Genomic DNA, 23,608 nt, shown 5'->3' with positions numbered 1-23,608 from the left:
ATCACAGAACACAGAACACAAAACACAAGACGTTTTACAAAATAAAACAGGAAACAAGGAAACTAGACATGACACAAGGGGAACCTGATAAACCATGAACTAGACTGCAAACTAAGCCTGACCAAATAACTAGATAACTGAAAAGAAACTGGAATACAGATGAAATAACAAAATAACATGAAACTAAAAAAAAACTGGGTCGCATGACCCAGGACCATGACAGTAAGAGTTACAGGTTCAGTGATGTGTGTTATGTCTGGGAGCAGCTGACTGGACAAAGCTGAGACGCGGAGTGCATGGAGCAATGCTGGGCCGCTAAATTGGTGTTCATAAAACTCTGTTTGGCACCAGAATCAACCAGGGCAGACAGGGTGTAAGTATTTGTGCTGGATGTGATTTTTTGCAGACAACATCAGACGTGGAGGAGAATCTTTCCCTGAAGTTACGTCCACCAGTACTCCTACCCTTACTGGTGGGCGTGCCCTTTTGCTTGTGCTGGGCAGGTGGCAACGATAGGTGTGTCCGAATTCAGAGGAAGGATGCTTAAAATGCCATATTTGGATGCAATGACGTCACAGCGACGCAACGAAGGCTGTCTGAATTCAAAGAGTACTCAAAATGTGGCGACAAATGCGTCCTACTTTGCCCCGAATTTTAAGGATGGGTCCGATGTATCCTTCGTGTCCTACTATATCCCAGGATTCACTGCGGGTCTTGGAGGAGATTTGTTTCTGATAACGGTGGTGGTCGAAGTGGGAGAGGAAAACACTTTCAAATGTAAGTATATGAAAATCTGGTTGTACAAAAATTAAATTGTTATAGCGGTTGTGTTGTTAAGCTTTGAGCATCTGCATAGACACGTTTTTTTATTTTATTTAAATAACCGTAAACCAGCTTGTATGGTGTGACCCGCGGTTTTCCATGTATTGCCGCTTACATACAGCTAATTTAGATTTTTTCAAATTGGTGATATGTTGTGGGGAACAAAGACCAAACAGCTTAATTTATTAAAACGAGGAAACAATCACCTCTTCACTGGGGTGAAGAATTGGGCCGCTACGGCGTGAATGTACAAGAATAAATAATAAATCAATTTACACATCATATTCATATGACTGCGGTTCTATTAACCTTCATGCTGTACAGCAGCGGTCCCCAACCTTTTTTTTCACCTTCATGTGATGGGTGACTGGGGTCTTTGGTAATTTTCCCAGCCCTTTTCAGACACTGCTTCCTGTAGATGTCTTTTATGGCAGGAAGTGGTGCTCCGGCGATGCGCTGGGCAGTTTTCACAACCCTCTGCAATGCCTTCCGGTCCGAGGCAGAGCAGTTCCCGTACCAGACTGTTATACAGTTGGTCAGGATGCTCTCAATGGTACAACGATAGAAGTTCACCAGGATGTCTGAGGACAGGTAGTTCTTCCTCAGAGTCCTCAAGAAGAAGAGGCGCTGGTGAGCCTTCTTGACCAGCTTGGAGCAGTTGGTCGTCCAGGTGAGATCCTCGGAGATGTGGACTCCCAGGAACTTGAAGCTGCTCACACGCTCCACAGCCGTCCCCTTAATGTGGATGGGTGGATGTGGGTGCGCATTTCTCCTGTAGTCCACGATGAGCTCCTTGGTCTTCTCGGTGTTAAGCAGCAGGTTGTTTCTGTCGCACCACTCAGCCAGACGATCCACCTCCTCCCTGTAGGCGGCCTCATCGTTGTCACTGATGAGGCCAATCACCGTGGTGTCATCTGCAAACTTAATGATGGTGTTGGAACCATCAGCAGGTCTGCAGTCATGGGTGAAGAGGGAGTAGAGGAAAGGGCTCATCACACAGCCTTGTGGTACACCGGTGTTCATTGTGATTGTAGATGAGCAGCGGTTATCCAGCCGGACATGTTGGGGGCGGTTGGTCAGGAAGTCCAGTAACCATTTGCACATGAGGGAACTGATGCCCAGGTGTGTCAGTTTCCTGATGAGTTGTGAGGGGTGGATTGTATTGAATGCTGAACTGAAGTCTATAAACAGCATTCTGGTGTAGGTGTTGTTGTTGTCCAGGTGTGAGAGGACAGAGTGCAGTGCGATGGAGACTGCATCCTCTGTGCTCCTGTTCTGGCGGTATGCGAATTGGTGGGGGTCCAGGGTGGGGGGGGAGACAGGATTTGAAGTGTGCTAGGACCAGCTGCTCTAAGCACTTAGTGATGATGGGGGTGAGTGCTACTGGGCGGTAGTCATTGAGGCTTGATGAGTTGGAGTTTTTGGGTATCGGGACGATGGAGGTCTTACAAATATGTAGGACTGCTTTCTTCCATTTGTGCAACATCTCTAAAGTTAGAAATATCCTGTCTCAGAGTGACGCTGAAAAACTAGTTCATGCTTTTATTACTTCCAGGCTGGACGACTGTAATTCATTATTATCAGGATGTCCAAAAAACTCCCTGAAAAGCCTTCAGCTAATCCAAAATGCTGCAGCAAGAGTCCTGACAGGGACTAGAAAGAGAGAGCAGATTTCTCCTGTTTTGGCTTCCTGTTAAATCCAGAATTAAAATCCTGCTCCTCACATACAAGGTCTTAAATAATCAGGCCCCATCTTATCTTAATGACCTTGTAGTACCATATCACCCTATTAGAGCACTTCGCTCTCGCTCTGCAGGCCTACTTGTTGTTCCTAGAGTATTTAAAAGTAGAATGGGAGGCAGAGCCTTCAGTTTTCAGGCCCCTCTTCTGTGGAACCAGCTTCCAGTTTGGATTCAGGAGACAGACACTATCTCTACTTTCAAGATTAGGCTTCAAACTTTCCTTTTTGCTAAAGCATATAGTTAGGGCTGGACCAGGTGACCCTGAATCCTCCCTTAGTTATGCTGCAATAGACGTAGGCTGCCGGGGATTCCCATGATGCATTGAGTTTTTCCTTTCCAGTCACCTTTCTCACTCACTATGTGTTAACAGACCTCTCTGCACTGAATCATATCTGTTATTAACCTCTGTCTCTCTTCCACAGCATGTCTTTATCCTGTCTTCCTTCTCTCACCCCAACCAATCACAGCAGATGGCCCCGCCCCTCCCTGAGCCTGGTTCTGCCGGAGGTTTCTTCCTGTTAAAAGGGAGTTTTTCCTTCCCACTGTTGCCAAAGTGCTGCTCATAGGGGGTCATATGATTGTTGGGTTTTTCTCTGTATCTATGAAGCGCCTTGAGGCGACTTTTGTTGTGATTTGGTGATTTGACTCAGTGACTCAAATGACTCAAATGACTCAAATGACTCAAATGACTCAACCTCCACAGTTGAATTGAGTTGCCTTACTTGGTTTCAGGTGGAGGGGACAGGTGGGGCGGAAGGCCTGGAAGCGGTCGAGACGTGGGGAGGCAGGCAACGTCGTATCAGCAGCGAGCGGCCCAGGTCCAGGAAGGCGGGAATGAGGGAGACAAGACCTCCACTCCAGGTGCTACCTCTGAGAACAAGAAGAACAGGTAAGTCATCACACAGATTCTGGACAGAGCAATGATGCTCCACTTGACTAACATGGGGATAGCAGATACTCAGGCGATGAACGGTTGAGTGCGCAGGTCTGATATACTGCCGGAATAATTACTCACAGGTGGTCAGCCAGGGAGGAGCAACCGAACTCCGCCTAAAGGAGGAGGAGCCGCTGTTGGAGACCTGCAGGTACCCACCCAGACCATGACACATAGTGGCATGTAACACACATGTAACTTGTTGATGTGCTGGAGGTCCAGCAGTCAGTTGTTAAGCACACAGCAGGTGCTGTCTTGATTTTTTCCTGAACATCAGCTCTTATCTTCTGAAACAAATCGGGCAGGTGATGTGACCGCTGTTGACAATGCTGCTGTTGAAGATTGTTGCTCCTGCTGCTGGCCGCTAGGTTGTCCAATGCTAGTAGCTGGGTTTTGACTGTGCTGTTGTTGTAGCATAACTGTGGGGTGCTTGCTACTGAGATGTCTTCTCATATTTGATGTACTTCCCCCTCGAAAAGACAAAACTGTCTCGCAAATGTTGCATTGTGCGTGTGTTGCACTTTTCATTTGAAAATGCAAATGAAGGACAAGAGGCTATAATTTGCTTGTGAGAGTTTTAAAAGGTCTTTTTAAACATTTATTCTCAAGTACTTGAGTAATTTGGCTCCACATTGGAGATTATACCTGTCTGACAGATCTAGGGACAGCAAAGTTTAAAATTATCACCTTAATTTTGTAAGCTGACAGTTTCCCAAAATGATTTAGTATATTAGTTAAAGCTCAAAATGATTTAATTGGCTCCTCCAAGAAGACCAAAACATCATCAGCAAACAATGCCATCTTCTGTTCAGTTCCTGCCATCTCAATACCTTTCATCCTTTTTTTCACCCACGGTTGACACTAATTACAAAGACGAGATTGGGAGGAACCAAACAGCTGACCTTCAAAGTAAAACAGGAAACAGACTGGGGACAGAACTAAACCTAAGAACTAGACACAGGGGCACTAGAACAAAACCTCAAACTAGAATACAAAAACAGAACTCAGAACACTATAAGTCATATACAAAGGAGAAATCATAGAATAACAACAATAATAATACACAAAACACTGGGTCACCAACCCAGGACTGTGACAATATGCAATATTGGTCTTATATTAGCCATTGTTTGTCAGATAAATCCCATCTGGTCTAAATGAATAAGGCTGGGTAGAACTTTTTCCAGTCTACATGGAGCTTAAAAATACAAACCAAAAATCTTACTGCGAAAGTTTTCCCTTCTTTTCTATTTTATATATTTTCATATATATCAAAAAGGTTCAAAAGGCAAAACTCTATGTTGTTTGAGTTAATAGAAAAGCTGACATTGGAGCATGCTAAATTGTATTTGACATCTTTGTCCAAAGCACCAATGAGTTATTCCATCATGAAGAACCTGCTGCTGTTGAAAGCCTATTTTTATGGTTTAGATTTATATATCAAATCGTCTTTGTTGGGGTTCTGCAACACATTCTCATCCCAAAGTGTAACATACCGACACTATCGTTGGTATGTTACACTTTCAGCCACCCAACCCGTCTTTATGTTACGCTTTCGAAAACATGAGAACCGTTTGAAATCAATCCACACATGTACATTTATTTTACTGTGTCATCATGAATCGCTTTGGAAATGGTTGGGATTAGGTTTAATGTTAGGGTCAGGGCTGGAATACAGAGCAGGAACATGTATTACAGCCAGGAGCATCATTCTATTGGATTCCATCCACAATCCGACTCGTACAAAGTACAAGATGGCGCCGAGTATGGCAGCCTCGTCGCGAGCTCCCCGAAGCAACGGCTTTCTTCTGTGTTTAATTTTACTTTTCCTTTATTTTTTCACGAGCAGCACTTGTCTCCTTGTGTACGACCGACAAACCTTACTGGACATAAAAGACGGTCTTTCTTATAACTTTCCGGAGTTCAAGTTTTGCAACACGGACGCTCCGTTTGCAGACCCCCCATTCATCTCACCTGAGACGCCTTTGTTCTCTGGCCCTGGAGGCCGCAAACGCCGACGCAGAGGGAGAAGATCTGGCGTTCTGGTTCGACTGAGACGGCGCACTTACAGACCACCGTTACCCAGTTTATTACTGGCTAATATGCAGTCTCTGGAGAACAAGCTGTGCGAGCTTCGGGCACGGATCTCATTCCAGCGAGAGATGCGGGACTGCTGCGTGATCTGCCTCACAGAAACCTGGCTATCGGACAAAGTACCGGACTCCGCAATACAACTGCCGGGGTTCTCCGTGCATCGCGCGGACAGGTCACAGGATCTTACTGGGAAAAGCAGAGGCGGTGGTGTGTGTTTCATGATCAACAACAGCTGGTGTGATTATGCGAACGTGCACCCGGTCAAATCCTTCTGCTCACCGGACCTGGAATACCTGATGATTAAGTGCCGGCCATTCTGGCTACCGAGGGAATTTACAGCAGTGATTATTACGGCTGTTTACATTCCCCCACAAGCCGACACTGACCGTGCACCCAGGGAACTGTACAGCGCGATCAGCAGCGAGGAAACCGCACACCCAGAGGCAGCGTTTATCACAGCCGGAGACTTTAATAAGGGAAACCTGAAGAAAGTCTCACCCAAACTCCACCAACACATCCTTTTCAACACACGTGGAAATCGGCAACTCGACCACTGTTACACCTCTTTCCGGGATGCATACAAAGCCCTCCCACGCGCCCCATTCGGCCAATCAGATCACTGCTCCATCCTGCTCCTGCCCGCCTACAGGCAGAAGCTGAAACAGGAAGCTCCAACCCGGATGGCGGTGCACTGTTGGACGAACCAATCGGAGTCTGCGCTGCGGGACTGTTTTGATCACGCGGACTGGGAAATGTTTCACGTGGCCGCCAGAGACATTGACGAGTACACAGAGTCAGTCTGCGGATTTATCAGGAAATGCGTGGAAGATGTCGTCCCAGCCAGAACAGTTAAATCCTTCCCAAATCAAAAACCCTGGATTAACGGAGATGTTCGCGCGGCACTGGCGGCACGGAACACCGCCTTTGCCATCGGACTACAAACACGCACATTACCAACTCCGGAAGACAATCAAAGCAGCCAAACGTGAGTACAGGGACAGGGTGGAGCAACAGTTTGACAACCCTCGGAGTATGTGGCAGGGACTAAACACGATCACAGACTTTAGAGGGAAAACCAGCACACCGCAGACCACGGCCTCTCTGTGTGAGGATCTAAACGTATTCTACGCTAGATTCGACACAGCGAACACCATGAGACCGGACAGTGTGCGCACCGCGGATGACATCAGTGCGCACACTGTGTCTGAGGAGGATGTGCGGAGGTGCTTCAGGAAGGTGAACGCGCGCAAAGCTACTGGTCCGGACGGGATTCCCGGCCGCGTCCTCAGGTCATGCGCGGCTCAGCTGGCTGGAGTGTTCACGCACATCTTCAACCTTTCCCTCTCTCTGTCTGTAGTCCCAGCCTGCTTAAAAATGGCCACCATCGTCCCTGTACCCAAATCCTCCACCATCTCCTCATTGAACGACTGCCGACCTGTAGCCCTGACCCCCATCGTAAGCAAATGCTTCGAGAAGCTGGTCAGGGACTTCATCTGCTCTCCACTACCCGACTCACTGGACCCTCTACAGTTTGCATACCGCCACAACAGGTCCACTGATGATGCCATAGCCCTGACACTACACACTGCCCTGTCACACCTGGAGAAGAGAGACACGTATGTGAGAATGCTGTTTGTAGATTACAGCTCAGCATTCAATACCATCGTTCCCTCGAAGCTGGACAGGAAACTGCAGGATCTAGGACTGAGCAGCTCCCTCTGCAGCTGGATCCTTAGCTTCCTGTCTGACAGACGCCAGGTGGTCAGACTGGGCAGCATCACCTCATCCCCCATCACACTGAACACTGGTGCTCCACAGGGGTGTGTACTGAGCCCTCTCCTGTACTCACTCTACACCTACGACTGCACGGCCACTAACAGCTCCAACATCATTGTGAAGTTTGCAGACGACACTACAATGGTGGGTCTTATCACCAACGGTGATGAGACGGCTTACAGGGAGGAGGTCAGCGCCCTGACCCACTGGTGTCAAGACAACCATCCCACCCTCAACGTCGCAAAGACAAAGGAGTTGATAGTGGACTTCCGGAGGTGCAGAGAAGTACGCACCCCCATCACCATCAACGGCGCTGCTGTGGAGAGAGTGAGCAGCTTCCGGTTCCTTGGAGTACATCTGGCTGAGGATCTTACGTGGTCAGTACACACAAACAAAACAGTGAAGAAGGCGCAGCAGCGCCTCTTCTTTCTCAGGAGACTGAAAAGATTCGGCATGAGCCCCCGCATCCTCAGGACCTTCTATCACTGTGCCATTGAGAGCATCCTCACTGGATGCATCACCACCTGGTATGGCAACAGCACTGCCTACAACTGCAAAGCTCTCCAGCGAGTAGTGCGGTGCTCTGAATCTACAGGAAGCGCTGCCTGAGGAAAGGGGGGAGGATCATCAAGGACTCCAGTCACCCCAGCCATGAACTGTTCAGACTGCTTCCATCAGGAAGGAGGTTCTGCAGCATCCGGTCCCGTACCAGCAGACTGAGAGACAGCTTCTTCCATCAGGCCATCAGACTGCTGAACACGTCATAGACACCTCAGCTTCACTACTGGAACTTCAACATTATGCACTCCACACTGTATATAAATGCCACTTGTTTTGCACATATTCAACTCTGTATATTTATATATTTTATTATTATTATTATTATTATTTTTTTTTTTTTTACTATTTAATTTGTAAAAATGTGTATACACACACACACACACACACACACACACACACACACACACACACACACACACACACACACACACACACACACACACACACACACGTAGGAAAATATTTAGTATACACATCCAGAAATGCATACACTATTATATATTGTACATATATTTATTAGTTTCAGGTTGGCCATTCTTGTATTTTGCTCGTTTGTGTTGTTGTGTTTGCACATCTCTGTTGCTTGTGGGGCTCGCACACAAGAATTTCACTCGCATGTGCTGTGCCAGTGTGCCTGCACATGTGATGTGACAATAAAAGTGATTTGATTTGATTTGATTTAATTAGCATAGGGACGCTGAAGGTCACTATTCGCGTTCTTATGGGGCCGAGGCATCCCATAAGAATGTGACAAATCTTTGGTATGTTATGCGTTTAGTATGTTGCTTTGTTTTTGTTTTGTTTTTTTGTCTTTTTTGCTTGTTTTCTATTCCTCTCTCAACAGGTGATCCAGGAGATTTTTATTTTTTTTCTCCCCCCCTTTCTCACTGTCCCTCTCCCCTTCTGTTTTTCCTTTCCTTCCTCTTTCTCTCTCCCTTTCCTATCCCTCACTCATGTCTGTCCCGTCTGTAACATCTGAAAATAAAATATAATAAATAATAAAAACAAAGATCGACCAAATGGACCAATACGGCAATGCCACGATGATCCATTTGGCAAAGTAAATCCATTGGGTATCCTTGTTGGTCTTCAGACAACAATTCTGATGGCTAAAGAACCAAATGGGACAGGCGGAAAAAAAAGGGAAAAAAAAAGAGAAAAAAAGAAAGAAAAAAAGAAGAAGAAAAAAAGGAAAAGAGAATGGTCTCGGTCAATCTGACCACTTTTCTGTGCTCCTCATCCCTGCCCACAACCCCCTCAGGAAACAGAGTGCTCCAAGCACCCAGGTCATTAAAACATGGCCAGGTTATGCTCTCCTCCAGCTACAGGACTGTTTTGATCTGACAAATTGTTCCGTCTTTGATCAGCGGAACCTGGAGACGTGATGCTTTAGCTCCGCTGATTAAGATGACCCTATTAACTGCCATTCAATCTCAAATAAGGCATTTGTTCTCAATGACCTTTTTATTCGGAATAACTTGTATTTTATGTTCCTAACCGAACCTTGGCAGCAGAATATGGAACGTGTTCATTTTAGTGAACTGTGCCCAGCAGACTGTAATTGTCTAACCACACTGCACCTTTCAGTACGTGGAGGTGGGCTGGAAGTTATTGCTAGAAACTCCTTTTTCTGTTGTCTGGTGAAAACCTCCTTCCTTTAACTCTTTTGAAATTCAGATGATGGAGCTCAATAGGACTTATCCCTTCTATGTGATCTTAATCTATAGGCCACCGGGACTAGCCAGGAGTTTCTTAGTGGAGTTTGTGGACTTTCTATCCTCAACCATCAAGCTGGAAAGAATCCTTCTGCTGGGGGATTTTAATTTCCATGTTGCTGACAGTTCATGTCACACTGCTTCTCATTTTCTTACTCTCTTAGACTAGACTTTGCCCAACACACAGCGGAGGCCATAATTTATCTGAAACCGATGATATAGATATATGTGGCCTCCTTCAACTCGCAATGTCAAAAAATTCTAGATAAAGTGGCTCCTCTTAAATCAGAAAAGGCAGTAGTGCTTAATCCCTGCCCTGGTTCACAGAAGCTATCCGCAGCTTTAGGCAAATGTGCTGCAAAGCTGATCGCCTGTGGAAAACCACAAAACTTGAGGTTCAGAAGCTCTACTTTCTGGGCACCCACATCTCAGCTGATCTCACCTGGACCCACAACAGCATCGCCCTGGAAAAGAAGACCCAGCGGCAGCTGTACCTCCTCTGTGTCCTGAGGACGAATACCCTGGACCAGAAGCTGCTGCTGGCCTTCTACTGCTCCTCAGTGGAGAGCGTGCTCTCCTCAGGGGCCACGACTGAGAGCAGGAAGGCTGCACAGAGGGTCATTAACACTGCCAAAAACATCATTGGCTGCCCTCTGACACCCCTGGAGGTCATCACCTGATCCTCCTGTCTCAGGAAAACTAGGTCCATGTTTGCTATTTATTGCTGATGTTTGTAGTATTTATCTATATTTTTTCACTCCTGCACAGTTGGCATGGGGCAACCAAGATAATGAAGTACTATTCAATTCTATTCTATTTTATTCTATTCTATTCTAACAAAAGACAAATATACATTTTTCTGAAGGCCCATTTGCGTTTTCGAAACCACTAGTTTAAAATCTCTCCGGTGTGTCCCCTGATGATGACGTCATACTGCTGCAGTGAAAAGGATAAAACAAGAAGTGATTCAGTGCAGTTGGGAGGGACTTACAATCAGGCCGCTGTTGGGTGATTCTCATCCTTAAATGTAGCTCAGTTTGTGCACAGTTTAAGTGATGTATGGTAAAAACAAAAAGAGGATCATGATGAACTCTTCACAGGTTTCATATTTCACACTCACTGCCTACCTCGACAGCGGGGCTTTGAAATATTTATATTTCATAGTTGTTGCATTTTTATATATTGTTATTGTTACTGTCAATGTCCTGCTGATTGTGGTTATCTGTGTGAACAGAAGCTTACATGAACCTATGTACATGTTTCTGTGCAGCCTGTTTGTGAATGAGCTGTATGGTAGTACAGGGCTGTTTCCATTCCTCCTGCTTCAGATCCTCTCTGATGTTCACACTGTTTCTGCTCCTCTCTGCTTCCTGCAGATCTTCTGTGTGTACTCTTATGCAAATTTGCAGCTCAGTAACTTAGCCGTCATGTCTTATGACAGATATCTTGCAATATGTTTTCCTCTTCAATATCACACACGTATGAGTCCATGCAAGGTATCCATGCTCATTGTTCTAACGTGGTTTTCCTCATTTCTTGGAATCACTCTTTTGATTTCTCTGAGTGCTCCTCTGCAGCTGTGTGGGAACATCATTAACAAAGTGTACTGTGACAACTATTCTGTTGTTAAACTGGCCTGTTCTGACACCACAGTCAATAACATCTGTGGAATACTTGGTGCTATTTTCATAACCATATCCTCTGTCACTCTGATTCTCTACACCTACATGAGGATCCTCAAAGTCTGTTTTTCTGGATCCAAACAGACGCGACAGAAAGCCGTCAGCACCTGCACGCCTCACCTCGCTTCTCTGCTCAACTTTTCATGTGGTTCCTTCTTCGAAACTGCACAAAGTAGATCCAACATGAAACACGTCCCAAATATGGTGCGTATTTTTTTATCATTATATTGGCTCATATGCCCACCGCTCTGTAATCCTTTACTTTATGGACTGAGTCTGACCAAAATCCGGATCATATATAAAGGTCTAATCTTTGTCAAATGCAGGTGCTTGATGTTGAAACTTAGACAAGGCAGTGCATTAGTAAAGAGGAAATGAGAGTAAGAGGGTTGTGGGCTGCTGGCTCATGCTCAATTTACTGTTGACAGTTTATGAGAATAAAGTCATCTCTTATTATCGCTTTATTTATCATAACTCACTATTAATTTATTGTTTAAATCCTTTGATCATTTGCTCTCATGTCAGCTACCATAAAGACACCTGCATACAGACTAAATCTGAACAAAACTGAAACAAATGCAAACTTTAACCTGTAATTCTTTGCTAAAATATACATCGGTACTTTAGTCATTAAATATGTGACCTCAGTTTTTAAAAAAATATTTTTTCTTTTCCTGAATTTTCTGAGTTTAAGACTTTGAAGCGTGTCACATCTTGTTTAAGAAATCACTGTGATCATTTCATTTTGCTGCTATCATCAAACACAATGTTTGAATAATTTATTTTTTTATGAATAAAAATTTGTTGTAACTATGTGCCTGAAAACAAAAGCAGAATTACATTTTACTTTCGATTTGTAGCTCAAATGCAATTATATTTAAAGCAGTGTCATTGGTAGGCAGCTACTAGGCCAAATGATTTAAGTTTTATTCAGTCATCACAAATTACACATATTGCTCTTTAGTTTGAAGCCTAATCTTGAAAGTAGAGATAGTGTCTGTCTCCTGAATCCAAACTGAAGCTGGTTCCACAGAAGAGGGGCCTGAAAAACTTAAAATGGCGCCGATGAGGTCGGCTGCCGTGCTGGATGCTCTGCCCTAACTTCTCCACTTTTTGCAGTTTTTCGTCACTTTTTGCTATATCTGCGATAATCTTGCATGGGCATCATGCAAAACACACGAATCCGCTACAGTAGAGACACTTTGGTTTCTATTGGTCTGCAATACACGAACATTTCACCATGTTTAACTCCGGACCCAAACTGGCCAAAGGAGATCCTGAGAGAGAACAAAGGACGCGACCCTAAGCGACGGCCTCGAGGTACAAGAGCCGGCATCAGGAACAGGCTACGGGCTCGCGCACACCGCGCACCCATGCCCAGTATCCTGCTAGCCAATGTTCAATCCATCGAGAACAAGCTTGATGACCTCAGAGCCAGAATCAAGTTCCAGAGAGACATTCGGGACTGCAACCTCCTCTGCTTCACCGAGACTTGGCTGAACCCAGCGATACCAGACCACGCCGTGCAGCCGACGGGGTTCTTTTCGGTTTACCGCATGGACAGGACAATGGAGTCGGGGAAGAAAAGAGGTGGTGGAGTGTGTTTGATGGTGAACAACAGATGGTGCGACAGCACAAACATCTCCCCACTCACACGCTCTTGCTCGCCCAATCTGGAGCTTTTGATCGTTAAGTGTCGCCCTTTCTATCTCCCTCGGGAATTCACTGCGGTCATTGCCTGCACTGTTTACATTCTGCCTCACGCGGACTCGGACACTGCCTTATGTGAGCTACATGAGGCTCTCACACATCAACAAACACTTCACCGAGATGCCGCACTCATTGTTATGGGAGATTTTGACAGAGTGAATCTCAAACGGACATTTCACAACCTTCACCAGCACATCAACTGCCCCACCCGGGGCACGAGGACATTAGACCACTGCTACACCCTGTTCAAGAACTGTTACAAGGCTCAACCCCTGCCGGCATTTGGAAAATCAGACCATGCCGCCATCTTCCTCATGCCTGCTTACAAACAAAGGCTAAAGCAGCAACCACCAATCAGGAGGGAGGTCGCTCGCTGGACGGACCAATCGGTGGCCGCGCTGCAGGACGCACTGGATGACGCAGACTGTGACATGTTTCGGCGCAGCTCTGATGACATCAACATGTTTGCGGAAGCGGTTGTGGGATTTATCGGGAAACTAGCGGACGACACAGCAGAAAGAACTATCATCCGAACGTTTCCCAACCAGAAGCCGTGGGTGGATAAAAACATCCGCGACGCTCTGAGATCACGCACCGATGCCTACAATGAAGGGCTTGTCTCCGGTAATATGGACCTATACAAGGCTGCGTCCTACAACGTGCGCAGCGCGGTCCGAAAGGCAAAGCGGAGCTACGGGGAAAAACTAGAGTCACAGCTACGACAGTGCGACTCTAGGAGCCTGTGGAAAGGACTGCGGACTATAACGGACTATAAACGACCAGCTTCTTCAATGATGAATGCAGATGCTTCACTGGCTGATGAGCTGAACACGTTTTATGCTCGCTTCGACGCCGCAGCAATTAAAACAACAAACGGCTGCGCGCGCTCGGAGTGCACCAGTGAAGAAAATGCATTCGTCATCACAGAGCATGCCGTGAGGAACACCTTCAGGAGGGTGAACACCAGGAAGGCAGCAGGACCAGATGCAATCCCTGGCCGGGTCCTTAGAGCCTGCGCTGATCAACTAGCACCGGTGTTCATGGAGATCTTCAACCTCTCCCTGGCCCAAGCTGTGGTTCCCACGTGCTTCAAACAGTCCATTATTGTCCCTGTACCAAAGAAACAACAGCCCGCTTGCCACAATGACTACCGTCCAGTAGCACTGACTTCAATTGTGATGAAGTGTTTTGAAAGGCTGATGAGAGATCACATCACTTCTTCACTTCCTGCTACCATCGACTCACTTCAGTTTGCTTACCGGACTAATCGTTCCACAGACGATGCCATATCTCACCTGCTCCACACATCCCTGAGTCACCTGGACAATGGCAGAGGGAATTATGTTAGGATGCTGTTCGTGGACTACAGTTCAGTGTTCAACACAATAATTCCCTCTAAGCTTTTCACCAAGTTGACGGATCTAGGACTCAGCTCATCACTGTGTCAGTGGATCCTCAACTTCCTCACAGACAGACCCCAATCAGTGAGGGTAGGAAAACAAGTCTCCCCCTCCATCTCACTCAGCACTGGAGTGCCTCAGGGCTGTGTTTTAAGCCCCCTGGTGTACTCACTGTACACTTATGACTGTGTAGCCACATCCGACACCACCTCCATTGTCAAGTTTGCTGACGACACTGCTGTTGTGGGCCTGATCTCCGACAACATCGAGACGGCCTACCTGGAGGAGATTAGGAACCTGGAGACCTGGTGCCAGGAGAATAACCTCCTCCTAAACATCAGCAAGACTAAGGAGCTGATCGTGGACTTCACTACAAAGCAGGCGAGGAATTACAAACCCCTCATCATCAGTGGCACGCCAGTGGAGAGAGTGGACAGTTTCCGATACCTGGGTGTCCACATCACTCAGGACCTGTCATGGTCCTGTCACATCAACACCCTGGTTAAGAAAGCCCGTCAGCGTCTCTTCTTCCTCAGAAGACTTAGAGACTTCCATCTGCCACTGAAGGTGCTCAAGAACTTCTACTCCTGCACCATCGAGAGCGTCCTGACGTCAAACATCTGCACCTGGTTTGGGAACAGCACCAAGCAGGACAGACGAGATCTGCAAAGGGTGGTGCGCTCGGCAGAACGCATCATTCAATCAGAGCTCCCTGACCTGCTGTCCATCTACACCAAGCGGTGCAAGTCCAAAGCTAGGAAGATTATGATGGACCTCTCCCATCCCAACAATGGGCTCTTCTCACTGTTGAGGTCTGGGAAGCGCTTCCGCTCCCTTAAAGCCAAAACAGAGAGAATGAGGAGGAGCTTCTTCCCCCAGGCTATTCGGGCCCTGAACCAGGTGTAGGACTGGACTCTCCCAAACACGTCACTATAAGACTGGACTCTCCCACACACGTCACCACACGCACCACCACACATTTCCTATAATCCTATAATTCCTATAATTTATAATCCTTATCTTTATAATCTCTTCTGCTATTTGCACATTCTTTACTGTAAATTCCTAAGTTAATTTGTAAATTTTGTAGTAACCTGTAAATTGTAAATATTGTAAAACTTTCTTCTGTCATTTAATGGTCGGGCATTGTACAGCTACAAGCATTTCACCCCCATGTCATACTGTGTATGGCTGTGTGTGTGTGACAAATAAAATTTGAATTTGAAATTTGAATTTGAAAACTGAAGGCTCTGCCTCCCATTCTACTTTTAAATACTCTAGGAACAATTCTCACTGTTAAAGGCCTTAAAGGTGTTTGGGTGACAATCATTCCACCCCGGAAAAACAACAGCTCAAAGAATCATTAAACACTCGTGCCAGTGTGTGGCACTGATAGGAAAGAGGCCAAAAGTGCTGCAGAGATGGATTTGCTGCAGCAGTATCTGATTTCTGAGAGCTTGTGGGAAATTTGCAATAATTTTTTAAAATTCAACTAATAAACTCACAACATAGAAAAGCATCAACAATTTTTTGTTTTCTCTTATCTTTTTATTTTAATTAATAATTTTTATGGAACATAAATGTATTCTTGTTGAAAGGCCATTTTTACAGTTCAAAGTTAATTACTGATTTTTAACTTTCTTCAGGTTTGATCTTTGGCATTGTTATGATCCAATGTTGTCAGTGTTTGTTTTATGTGTGGTTCCTCCCACCAGACGATGGCTGTGGGTCTTTTTCCCCTTTTCTTTCTTAGGGGGTGGACACCTGGGCGTGCCTGCTGAGTAGTTGGGTGGAGTCTCTTCCTGTCCTGGGACTGGATAATTGGTTGATCACCTCCAGTATTTAACATTCCCTGATCTGTAAACGTGTATTCATAGCCTAAAAACTCTTCACCTACTAAGAACTGTTATATTTCCGTCATATATATAACTCGAAAAGCTCTTGATAAACATGTGAAGCACTAATAAGCTAAGTGTTTTTAATGTTAGAAGTGGTTACACATCACAGTGTGTTCAGTTACATCTCTGAGAGCAACGATGTTGCATTACAAACTAAAAATGTACAAAGAATTTAGTTTCCTTTTTTAACTTTGGGGGGAATAAAATATATTTATTGATATATTATGAAATTCTTACTTGGTTCCCAGTCAGCCGAGGATTTAATATTTTTGTTTGGAAAATGGAAAAAATATGTTTTTTTATGGTTTTGAGTTGAGTGTATTTCCTATAAACATGTGGTTTGTGCCTCAGCTGCAGGGGAGGCTGGAACAGCTAGCAGCCATGAGCTAATTAAGCCTCTCCTTGTTTTACGCTGGGACTGGGCCAGAAGGAGAGAAGCTGACAGCGAGGAGGCTGGTGCTGTACACTGAAGCTGACCAGGCATTAGTGCAAAAGCACTGAGTAAAAGCTGTATAAAACAATAAAGAGTTATACTGGACTGGAAATGCTGCATCCTGTTTGTGGTCAGCCTCTAAATTTAGAAGCTCGTTACAGTGATGAAAGCTGTAGGTGCTGGCTTGCTGGTACCTTTGCTAACCTTCAGTTATCACCACACTTTATTTAGCTTCCAAGACATGATTTGTTATCATTGTTGAGCTATTTCAGAACTTGTATTTGGAATTACTTGTCACATGAAAAATGAGTTTAGGCTCTGTGGAGTCTGGAAAGAGAGTACCGTATTTTCACAACCATAAGGCGCACTTAAAAGTCTTAGATTTTCTTCAAAAAGTGCGGCGCGCCCTATAGCGCAGTGCGCCCTGTGTGTTGTAAGGAGGACGTAGTAGAGAACACCATGAGAACGCTAAAGGGTGAAGTGTGTGCGTTGACTTTATTGCACATACCTGTATAAAAGAACAGGTATGTGCGTTATGCAGGACATCGTTGTTTTAACAACCCTGAAAATGGCAAAGAGACACGCTTACGAAGCACAGTTTAAACTGAAGGCCATCAGCTACGCGGAGGAACATGGAAATCGAGCAGCCGTGAGAGAATTTAAGATTAATGAATCGATGGTTCGCAAGTGGAGGAAGCTGGAAAACAAGCTCCGGCAGGTCAAGAAGACGCAGCTGAGTTTCCGCGGACATAAGGCGATCATCGAGCAAAGAACGAGCGGGAGAAGCGTTTCGACGGTCACCATTCGGCTAAAAGCAGTTTCACTTTCACTTTTTATGAAACGGTGCCATTTTTCCATCCGGACCAGGACTACGGTAGCGCAGCAACTTCCAGCGGATTATAAGGAAAAGCTGGCCATCTTCCGCTCCTACTGCAGCAAACACATCGGCGACAAACACATCCAGCGATGGATGACCGATGGAGACCACAGTTTAACCAAGAGTGGAAACCAGCGCCGGGCGAGTTACGCCACAATTTGCCAATGGATTGTAGATGCTTGGGCTAACATGTCTGCTGGCACTGTTGTTCGAGCTTTCGCGAAAGCCGGCATCATTTCCGAGGAGCCGCACGGCACGGAAAGTGACTCTGACAGTGAAGAAAGTGAACCTGGCATGTTTGATGGAGATTTAGCACAGCTGTTCAATTCAGACACAGAGGATGAGGACTTCGATGGGTTTGATTGATGATAAAAATGTGAGTACCAAACTTTGTTTTGCTCCTGCTTTATTTTTAAATACGCACACTTGTATGCTTGTGTGTTGTTGATGATGACGATTACTGGTAATAGAAATGCGAGTAAGGTACCGAACTCAGGTTTGCTCCCGCTTTATTTTTAAATACGCATACGGTACTTGTATGCGCCCTATGATCCAGTGCGCCTTATGTGTGTGTTAAATACAGTAATGGCACACATAACTGAGACTGCGCCTTTTAGCACAGTGCGTCTTATGGTCGTGAAAATACGGTAACTGGAATTTTGTTTCTGTTGTTTTCGAGAAACTTACAAAACCTCCTCAGGCTCATCCGTGTCCTGTAACACTTTCTAGCACTGGATTTACTAACCCTGGGCAAATTTGCTTAAAAGTACAGTGAATGCAACTTTGACACCTGTACCTTGAATGCATCACCGATTAAACACTTAACAATATTATGCTATTATCTCCCTGACATATTGAATCACTTATTTACTGAGGGGCAACCGATCCGGCTAACTTTGCCCTGAGCTGTTAATGTACATTCAGGACAGTAACTAAGACAGATGTTTATTGCTGTGGTTATATTAGGCAGAAAACACGTAAAACATAAAAAAGCCACCATGAGAATAATCATAGAAATAATCTGAGTTATTTTCCCAAACAGTCAACCCATTTTTTCAACTCCTGACAGGAACATTTAATAAAAACATATCCAATTTTGTCAATGTTCATTCTGATCTTTTTATTTCAACTTATTGAATTTATTTATTTATTTATTTTAATATATTTTGATACTAAAACATGTTTATTTTTACTCATGTACAGGTGTTAAAATTGAAATTGGCAGGTGGGGAACCCTGAGATAGATGAAGCAGTGCCAAAAGGGGGATTTTTATTTTCCCCTTTACTTACTTCCCCAGCTTATTGAATTTAAAGAAATATACCACAGTTTCCACATCAAGCATTTGCATTTTACCAAAAATCAGAATTTTACATTCGATGCGGACTTTGGTCAGATTCAGTCCGTAGAGCACAGGATTGAAGAGCGGCTGAAATGTGAGCCAATATAAAGATAAAAAAAATACGCAACAGATTTGGGACGTGTTTCATATCAAGTCTGTTTTGCACAATTTAAAAAGAAAAGTAGAGTAGAGTAGAGAAGTGAGGTGAGGTGCTGACGGCTTTCTGTCGGGTCTGTTTGGACCCAGAAAAACAGACTTTGAGGATCCTCATGTAGGTGTAAAGCAGCGGTTCCCAAACCTTTTTGCAAACATTCAGTAAACAATTAAGCAAATACAAGTAACGCTGTGGCCACGTTATTGTTTACAGGAGATGAATCACAGAATGGCAGATAGAGACAAATACTGTTAATCTGACTGTCTGCAGGTTTTACACGCAGTTACTGTCCCTCCATTTACAAAGGCAGAGGCGTCACGCTGTGATTATTTTTACTGTAGTTGTTTTTTCCTGTGTAATAATGTTCAACATTGCATCAATACATTTTTCAAAAAATGCCTCTCTGTGCAAAATGGGTTTAAAAACATAAACAGCTGTGGGATCCTGTTTGTCCGTGATTTGAACCGGGGAGCAAATCGTGGCAGGATCAGCCTGATGTTATTTGCATCCTGCTGTAACTTTACTGTATAAAGAGCAAACATCTCCAACATGTCAGGAGCAGTTAGTCATTACAACAAGTGTTTGTGAACTAAAAATCAAGAATGTGCGACCCCATCATAAGACCCCCACGGTGTGCTGCAAACTCTGTGTCTCTGTGTGTGTGTATGCACGTGCACGTGAGTGCCTGTGTGTCTATGTGAGTGCACGTGAGTGAGTGTGCATGTAGGTGTGGGTGTGTCGTAACAGTCAAAGCACTGTGTGTGTGTGTGTGTGTGTGTGTGTGTGTGTGTGTGTGTGTGTGTGTGTCTGTATACGTGACTTCCTGGGGTCATAAAAGTAATCTCCTCACCCAAGCTACACCAGATTCCTCTACACAACATAGAAAACACAGTTAACATATTAGAAACACTGAGACTCCCACTCTGCATCCACTGGGCCAGTGGCCTCTTGTTGACTTACATTTACAGATCAGGTGGAGAGTCTCCTGCAAACCTGCTTCTAAGTTTAGAACAATTATGAGTTTTATTAAAGGTACAAGCATCAGCAACCCCCAACTGTAGCTTCCTGTCTCCTTCTATGGCAGGCTGACCCCAGTGTCCATAAATTCCTTTCCTTCTAAACAATTACACTCTCAGGCTACAGCTAAGCCAAACTAAAACACAGACCAATCCTTCCTTATTCCTCTGATCTAAACAAATTTAGCACATCATATTATAATAATTATTTTCTTGAGCTAATCTGAAGGCCACATGAAGTTTGGCTCTGCAAAAAGTTGGTGACCTCTGCACACTGTGCATCTCAGCATCCACTGACCCCACTCTGTGATTTTACATGGCCATCATGGCTGAGCTGCTGTTGTTCCCAATCACTTCCACTTGGTTATTATCCCACTAACATCTCACTGTGGAATTTTTAGTTGCGCAGGTGTCGTCCTATCACAGTAACACACTGGAGTTCACTGAGCTCCTGAGAGCGAACCATTCATTCACAGTGAATTCAGTGATTTGGATGGGGGAGTAAACGTGTATTAGATGTATTATTGTGTATAATTACTAACACCTCTATGTGTTATCGTAGGATTTATCTTACATTATAAAGCACTTGGACATAACTGTTATTGTGATGTGACACTATAAATAAAATGTAACTGGACTAAGTATCTATTAATGTTGTTGTGGCTACATAAGTGGAAAAAAATAAGCATTTCAATGACAGGGTCAGAGGTTTTACTCCCGGCCCAGACCTTTGTGATAAATGACTTTAATTACAACCTAACCCCATATACATGTGCCGAGCTGGAAGCTTCTACACTGTATCCCACTCCCCAGTTTTAAACCATCACAGATTTAACAGTTTTTATGGAAAACCATTTTTAAGGGAACCATCATGGATTCTTGTGATGGATGTTTCTACCAATGTTTCTGTGAGTGTCTATCAGGCCAGCTTGAACTATTGAGGTCAGCGTTGATCGCTGTTCAGCTCCACATTTGTAATCACGGTGTTGCAAGAATTCAGCTGCCTCAGCAGAGTACTGTGACCACTGATAAACCTGCAGCTGCACAATGCTGTTCATTAACACGGCATATTATAATCAGCAATTAAAAGACAAAGATGAAGGCGCTTCCAAAGAATACTTTATTGGATTTCTTTTAATTTTAAATTAAAATGTTTCCATTCATTTATCCTGTTCGTTGAGACTTTTATGGACCGTTGTTTCCTCTAGTTTACAAAATCCTTGATTCATCATTGAGACTAGAAAAGTTTTACATAAACACCACGCTATGTACCATTCTGACTAATGTGCTTAAATATGTTTTATTCTCTGTTATGTGAGAATTGATTGTGTAAATAAATGTTTCATTTATAAGATTTCTAAATATCCTTATTGTGAAAGATTAGCATTTCATATTATTCAAAGTGACAATATGTGACAAAGATTTAAATAAACTAGTTTTGTTTGAACTTGTTTTGAAAAATGTAAATGTAATGCCTGTTACAGTCACACATATTCCAAACAGTTCCAGAAATCAACTTAGTAAAGTATCTATTAACTTTTTAAATTCATATCTTACCAAATAAAAGACTTTTACATATGAGTCGGATTTTGGTTAGTTTGAGTCCGTACAGGACGGGGTTGAAAGCTGGTTGGCAAGTGAGAAAATATATTGATAGGAAAATGCGTAAAATCATGGGAGCTCTGCTCAGGTTAAACCTGCTCTGCACTATTTCAAAGAAGCAACCAAATGAAAAGTTGAGCAGAGAAGCGAGGTGAGGCGTGCAGGTGCTGACGGCTTTCTGCCGGGTCTGTTTGGATCCAGAAAAACACACTTTAAGAATCTTAACATAAGTGAACAAGTTTAGCAATGCAAGACCAATTAGTACAGTGAATGTGTACATGAGTCCATAGATGTTATTAATTGTTGTGTCAAAGCAGGCCAGTTTCACGACAGAGTAATTGTTGCAGTACAGTGTGTCAACAGTGTGTCCACAGAGCTGCAGTGAGGCATTCAGTGATATCATCACGACTATATTCAGAATAGGGAACAGCCATGTGAGAACGATGAGCTTGGCAACCTTGTTAAACGTCATATGTGTGTGATACTGTAGAGGACAGCAGATAGCAAGATACCTGTCATAAGACATGATGGCTAAGTTATAAAACTCTACATTTGCATAAGTGTACAGACAGAAGATCTGCAGGAAGCAGAGAGGAGCAGAAACAGTGTGAACATCAGAGAGGATCTGAAGCAGGAGGGACGGAAACAGCCCTGTACTACCATACAGCTCATTCACAAACAGGCTGCACAGAAACATGTACATAGGTTCATGTAAGCTTCTGTTCACACAGATAACCACAATCAGCAGCAGGTTAGATCCAAATATAAACACATACAGAGACATGACAATAGTGAAATATAAGTATTTGAATGGCCCAGTGTCAAAGTAGGCACTGAAAGTGAAATATGAAACCTGTGAAAGGTTCGTCATGATCAACAGTTTGCTTCTCGGAACTATGAAAGTTAAACGAGGATCACAGTGTTATTTAATAGAACTGCCAAACAAAAGTAGTTTTCAGTCTACTTACAGCATGTTGCAGAAGTGAATTAGCATAAAACTGACTGACATGCAGACGTTCCTTCATTTAAACTCTTCAACCGGGTGATGTAATAGTCTGAGCTCATTGCCAACGGACACTAATTGTGTCTCACCGCTACTCTCAGCATGAAAACAACTTTTGCTGAAATACAAAAAACTGTAATTCTAAACTTATTAAAGGGTTTTATATGTGGAGCTGTTATATTTCTATAATTTTTGATCTTTTGATTGGCTGATATGTTTCAGTGTGAATGCCAAAATTATATAGTTTAACATTCAGCACTGCCCATCCGCCACCTAGTCTGGATCTTTGTAATATATCCCACTTTATACGTGAATGCCTGTTAATCCATATGAATGACTCGAGCAGAGCACTTTTTTCCAGTAATCGACTGGGGGGGGGGGGGGGGGGGGGCTAAAGGAAACATTGAACTTATAAAATGAATTCTTGGTAATACATTCATTTTAACTACAGCGATCCGAGCTGGCGCTGACGCATGCGTCCATCTATTAACATCCTTTTCTATCTTTTTAAAAATATCACAGCAGTTGTTCTTAACAATAGAGGCTACAGACATCACTACCTAAGTACCTAAATAATTAACCTGTCCTACAATGTTTATATCTGGTGGGGTATTGAGAGTGTTCCAGTCTAATTTGAGTAACATAAGAGCAGATTTCCCGAGGTTAATCTTAAAACCTGATAGCTTACCAAAAGTATCTATTAAGTTCAATAGTGTGGGTAAGGTCGACTGGATAGCCGACATGTCGTCCGACAGACATCATCGGCATATAATGAAATATGGTGTTTTGTACACCCTATAGAAACAGGGATGAAGGTGTTGTTTTGCCGTGTTGACTGTGCTAAGGGTT

General features: G+C 44.1%; 2 protein-coding genes across 2 annotated transcripts; one reads left to right on the top strand and one right to left on the bottom strand.

The window, feature by feature from the left end:
* Window positions 1–10,726: 10,726 nt before the first annotated feature.
* Window positions 10,727–11,704, top strand: LOC113036496 (olfactory receptor 11A1-like). Its single transcript, XM_026192887.2, has one exon. The coding sequence runs from the start codon at window positions 10,727–10,729 to the stop codon at window positions 11,702–11,704; it is 978 nt and encodes a 325-aa protein (XP_026048672.2).
* Window positions 11,705–21,700: 9,996 nt separating this feature from the next.
* On the bottom strand, window positions 21,701–22,627 carry LOC113036986 (olfactory receptor 4S2-like). Its single transcript, XM_026193643.2, has one exon. The coding sequence runs from the start codon at window positions 22,625–22,627 to the stop codon at window positions 21,701–21,703; it is 927 nt and encodes a 308-aa protein (XP_026049428.2).
* Window positions 22,628–23,608: the final 981 nt, after the last annotated feature.

The sequence above is a fragment of the Astatotilapia calliptera genome, chromosome 14 (assembly GCF_964374335.1).
Source record: "Astatotilapia calliptera chromosome 14, fAstCal68.1, whole genome shotgun sequence".
Classification (NCBI taxonomy): domain Eukaryota; kingdom Metazoa; phylum Chordata; class Actinopteri; order Cichliformes; family Cichlidae; genus Astatotilapia; species Astatotilapia calliptera.
The sequence above is the reverse complement of the archived record's forward strand: the minus strand, read 5'-3'. Positions and strand labels throughout refer to the sequence as shown.

Bases quoted from the DNA above. Each gene is read 5' to 3' on its own strand.
- LOC113036986 (XM_026193643.2), bottom strand. From the start codon at position 22,627: ATGACGAACCTTTCACAGGTTTCATATTTCACTTTCAGTGCCTACTTT.
- LOC113036496 (XM_026192887.2), top strand. From the start codon at position 10,727: ATGATGAACTCTTCACAGGTTTCATATTTCACACTCACTGCCTACCTC.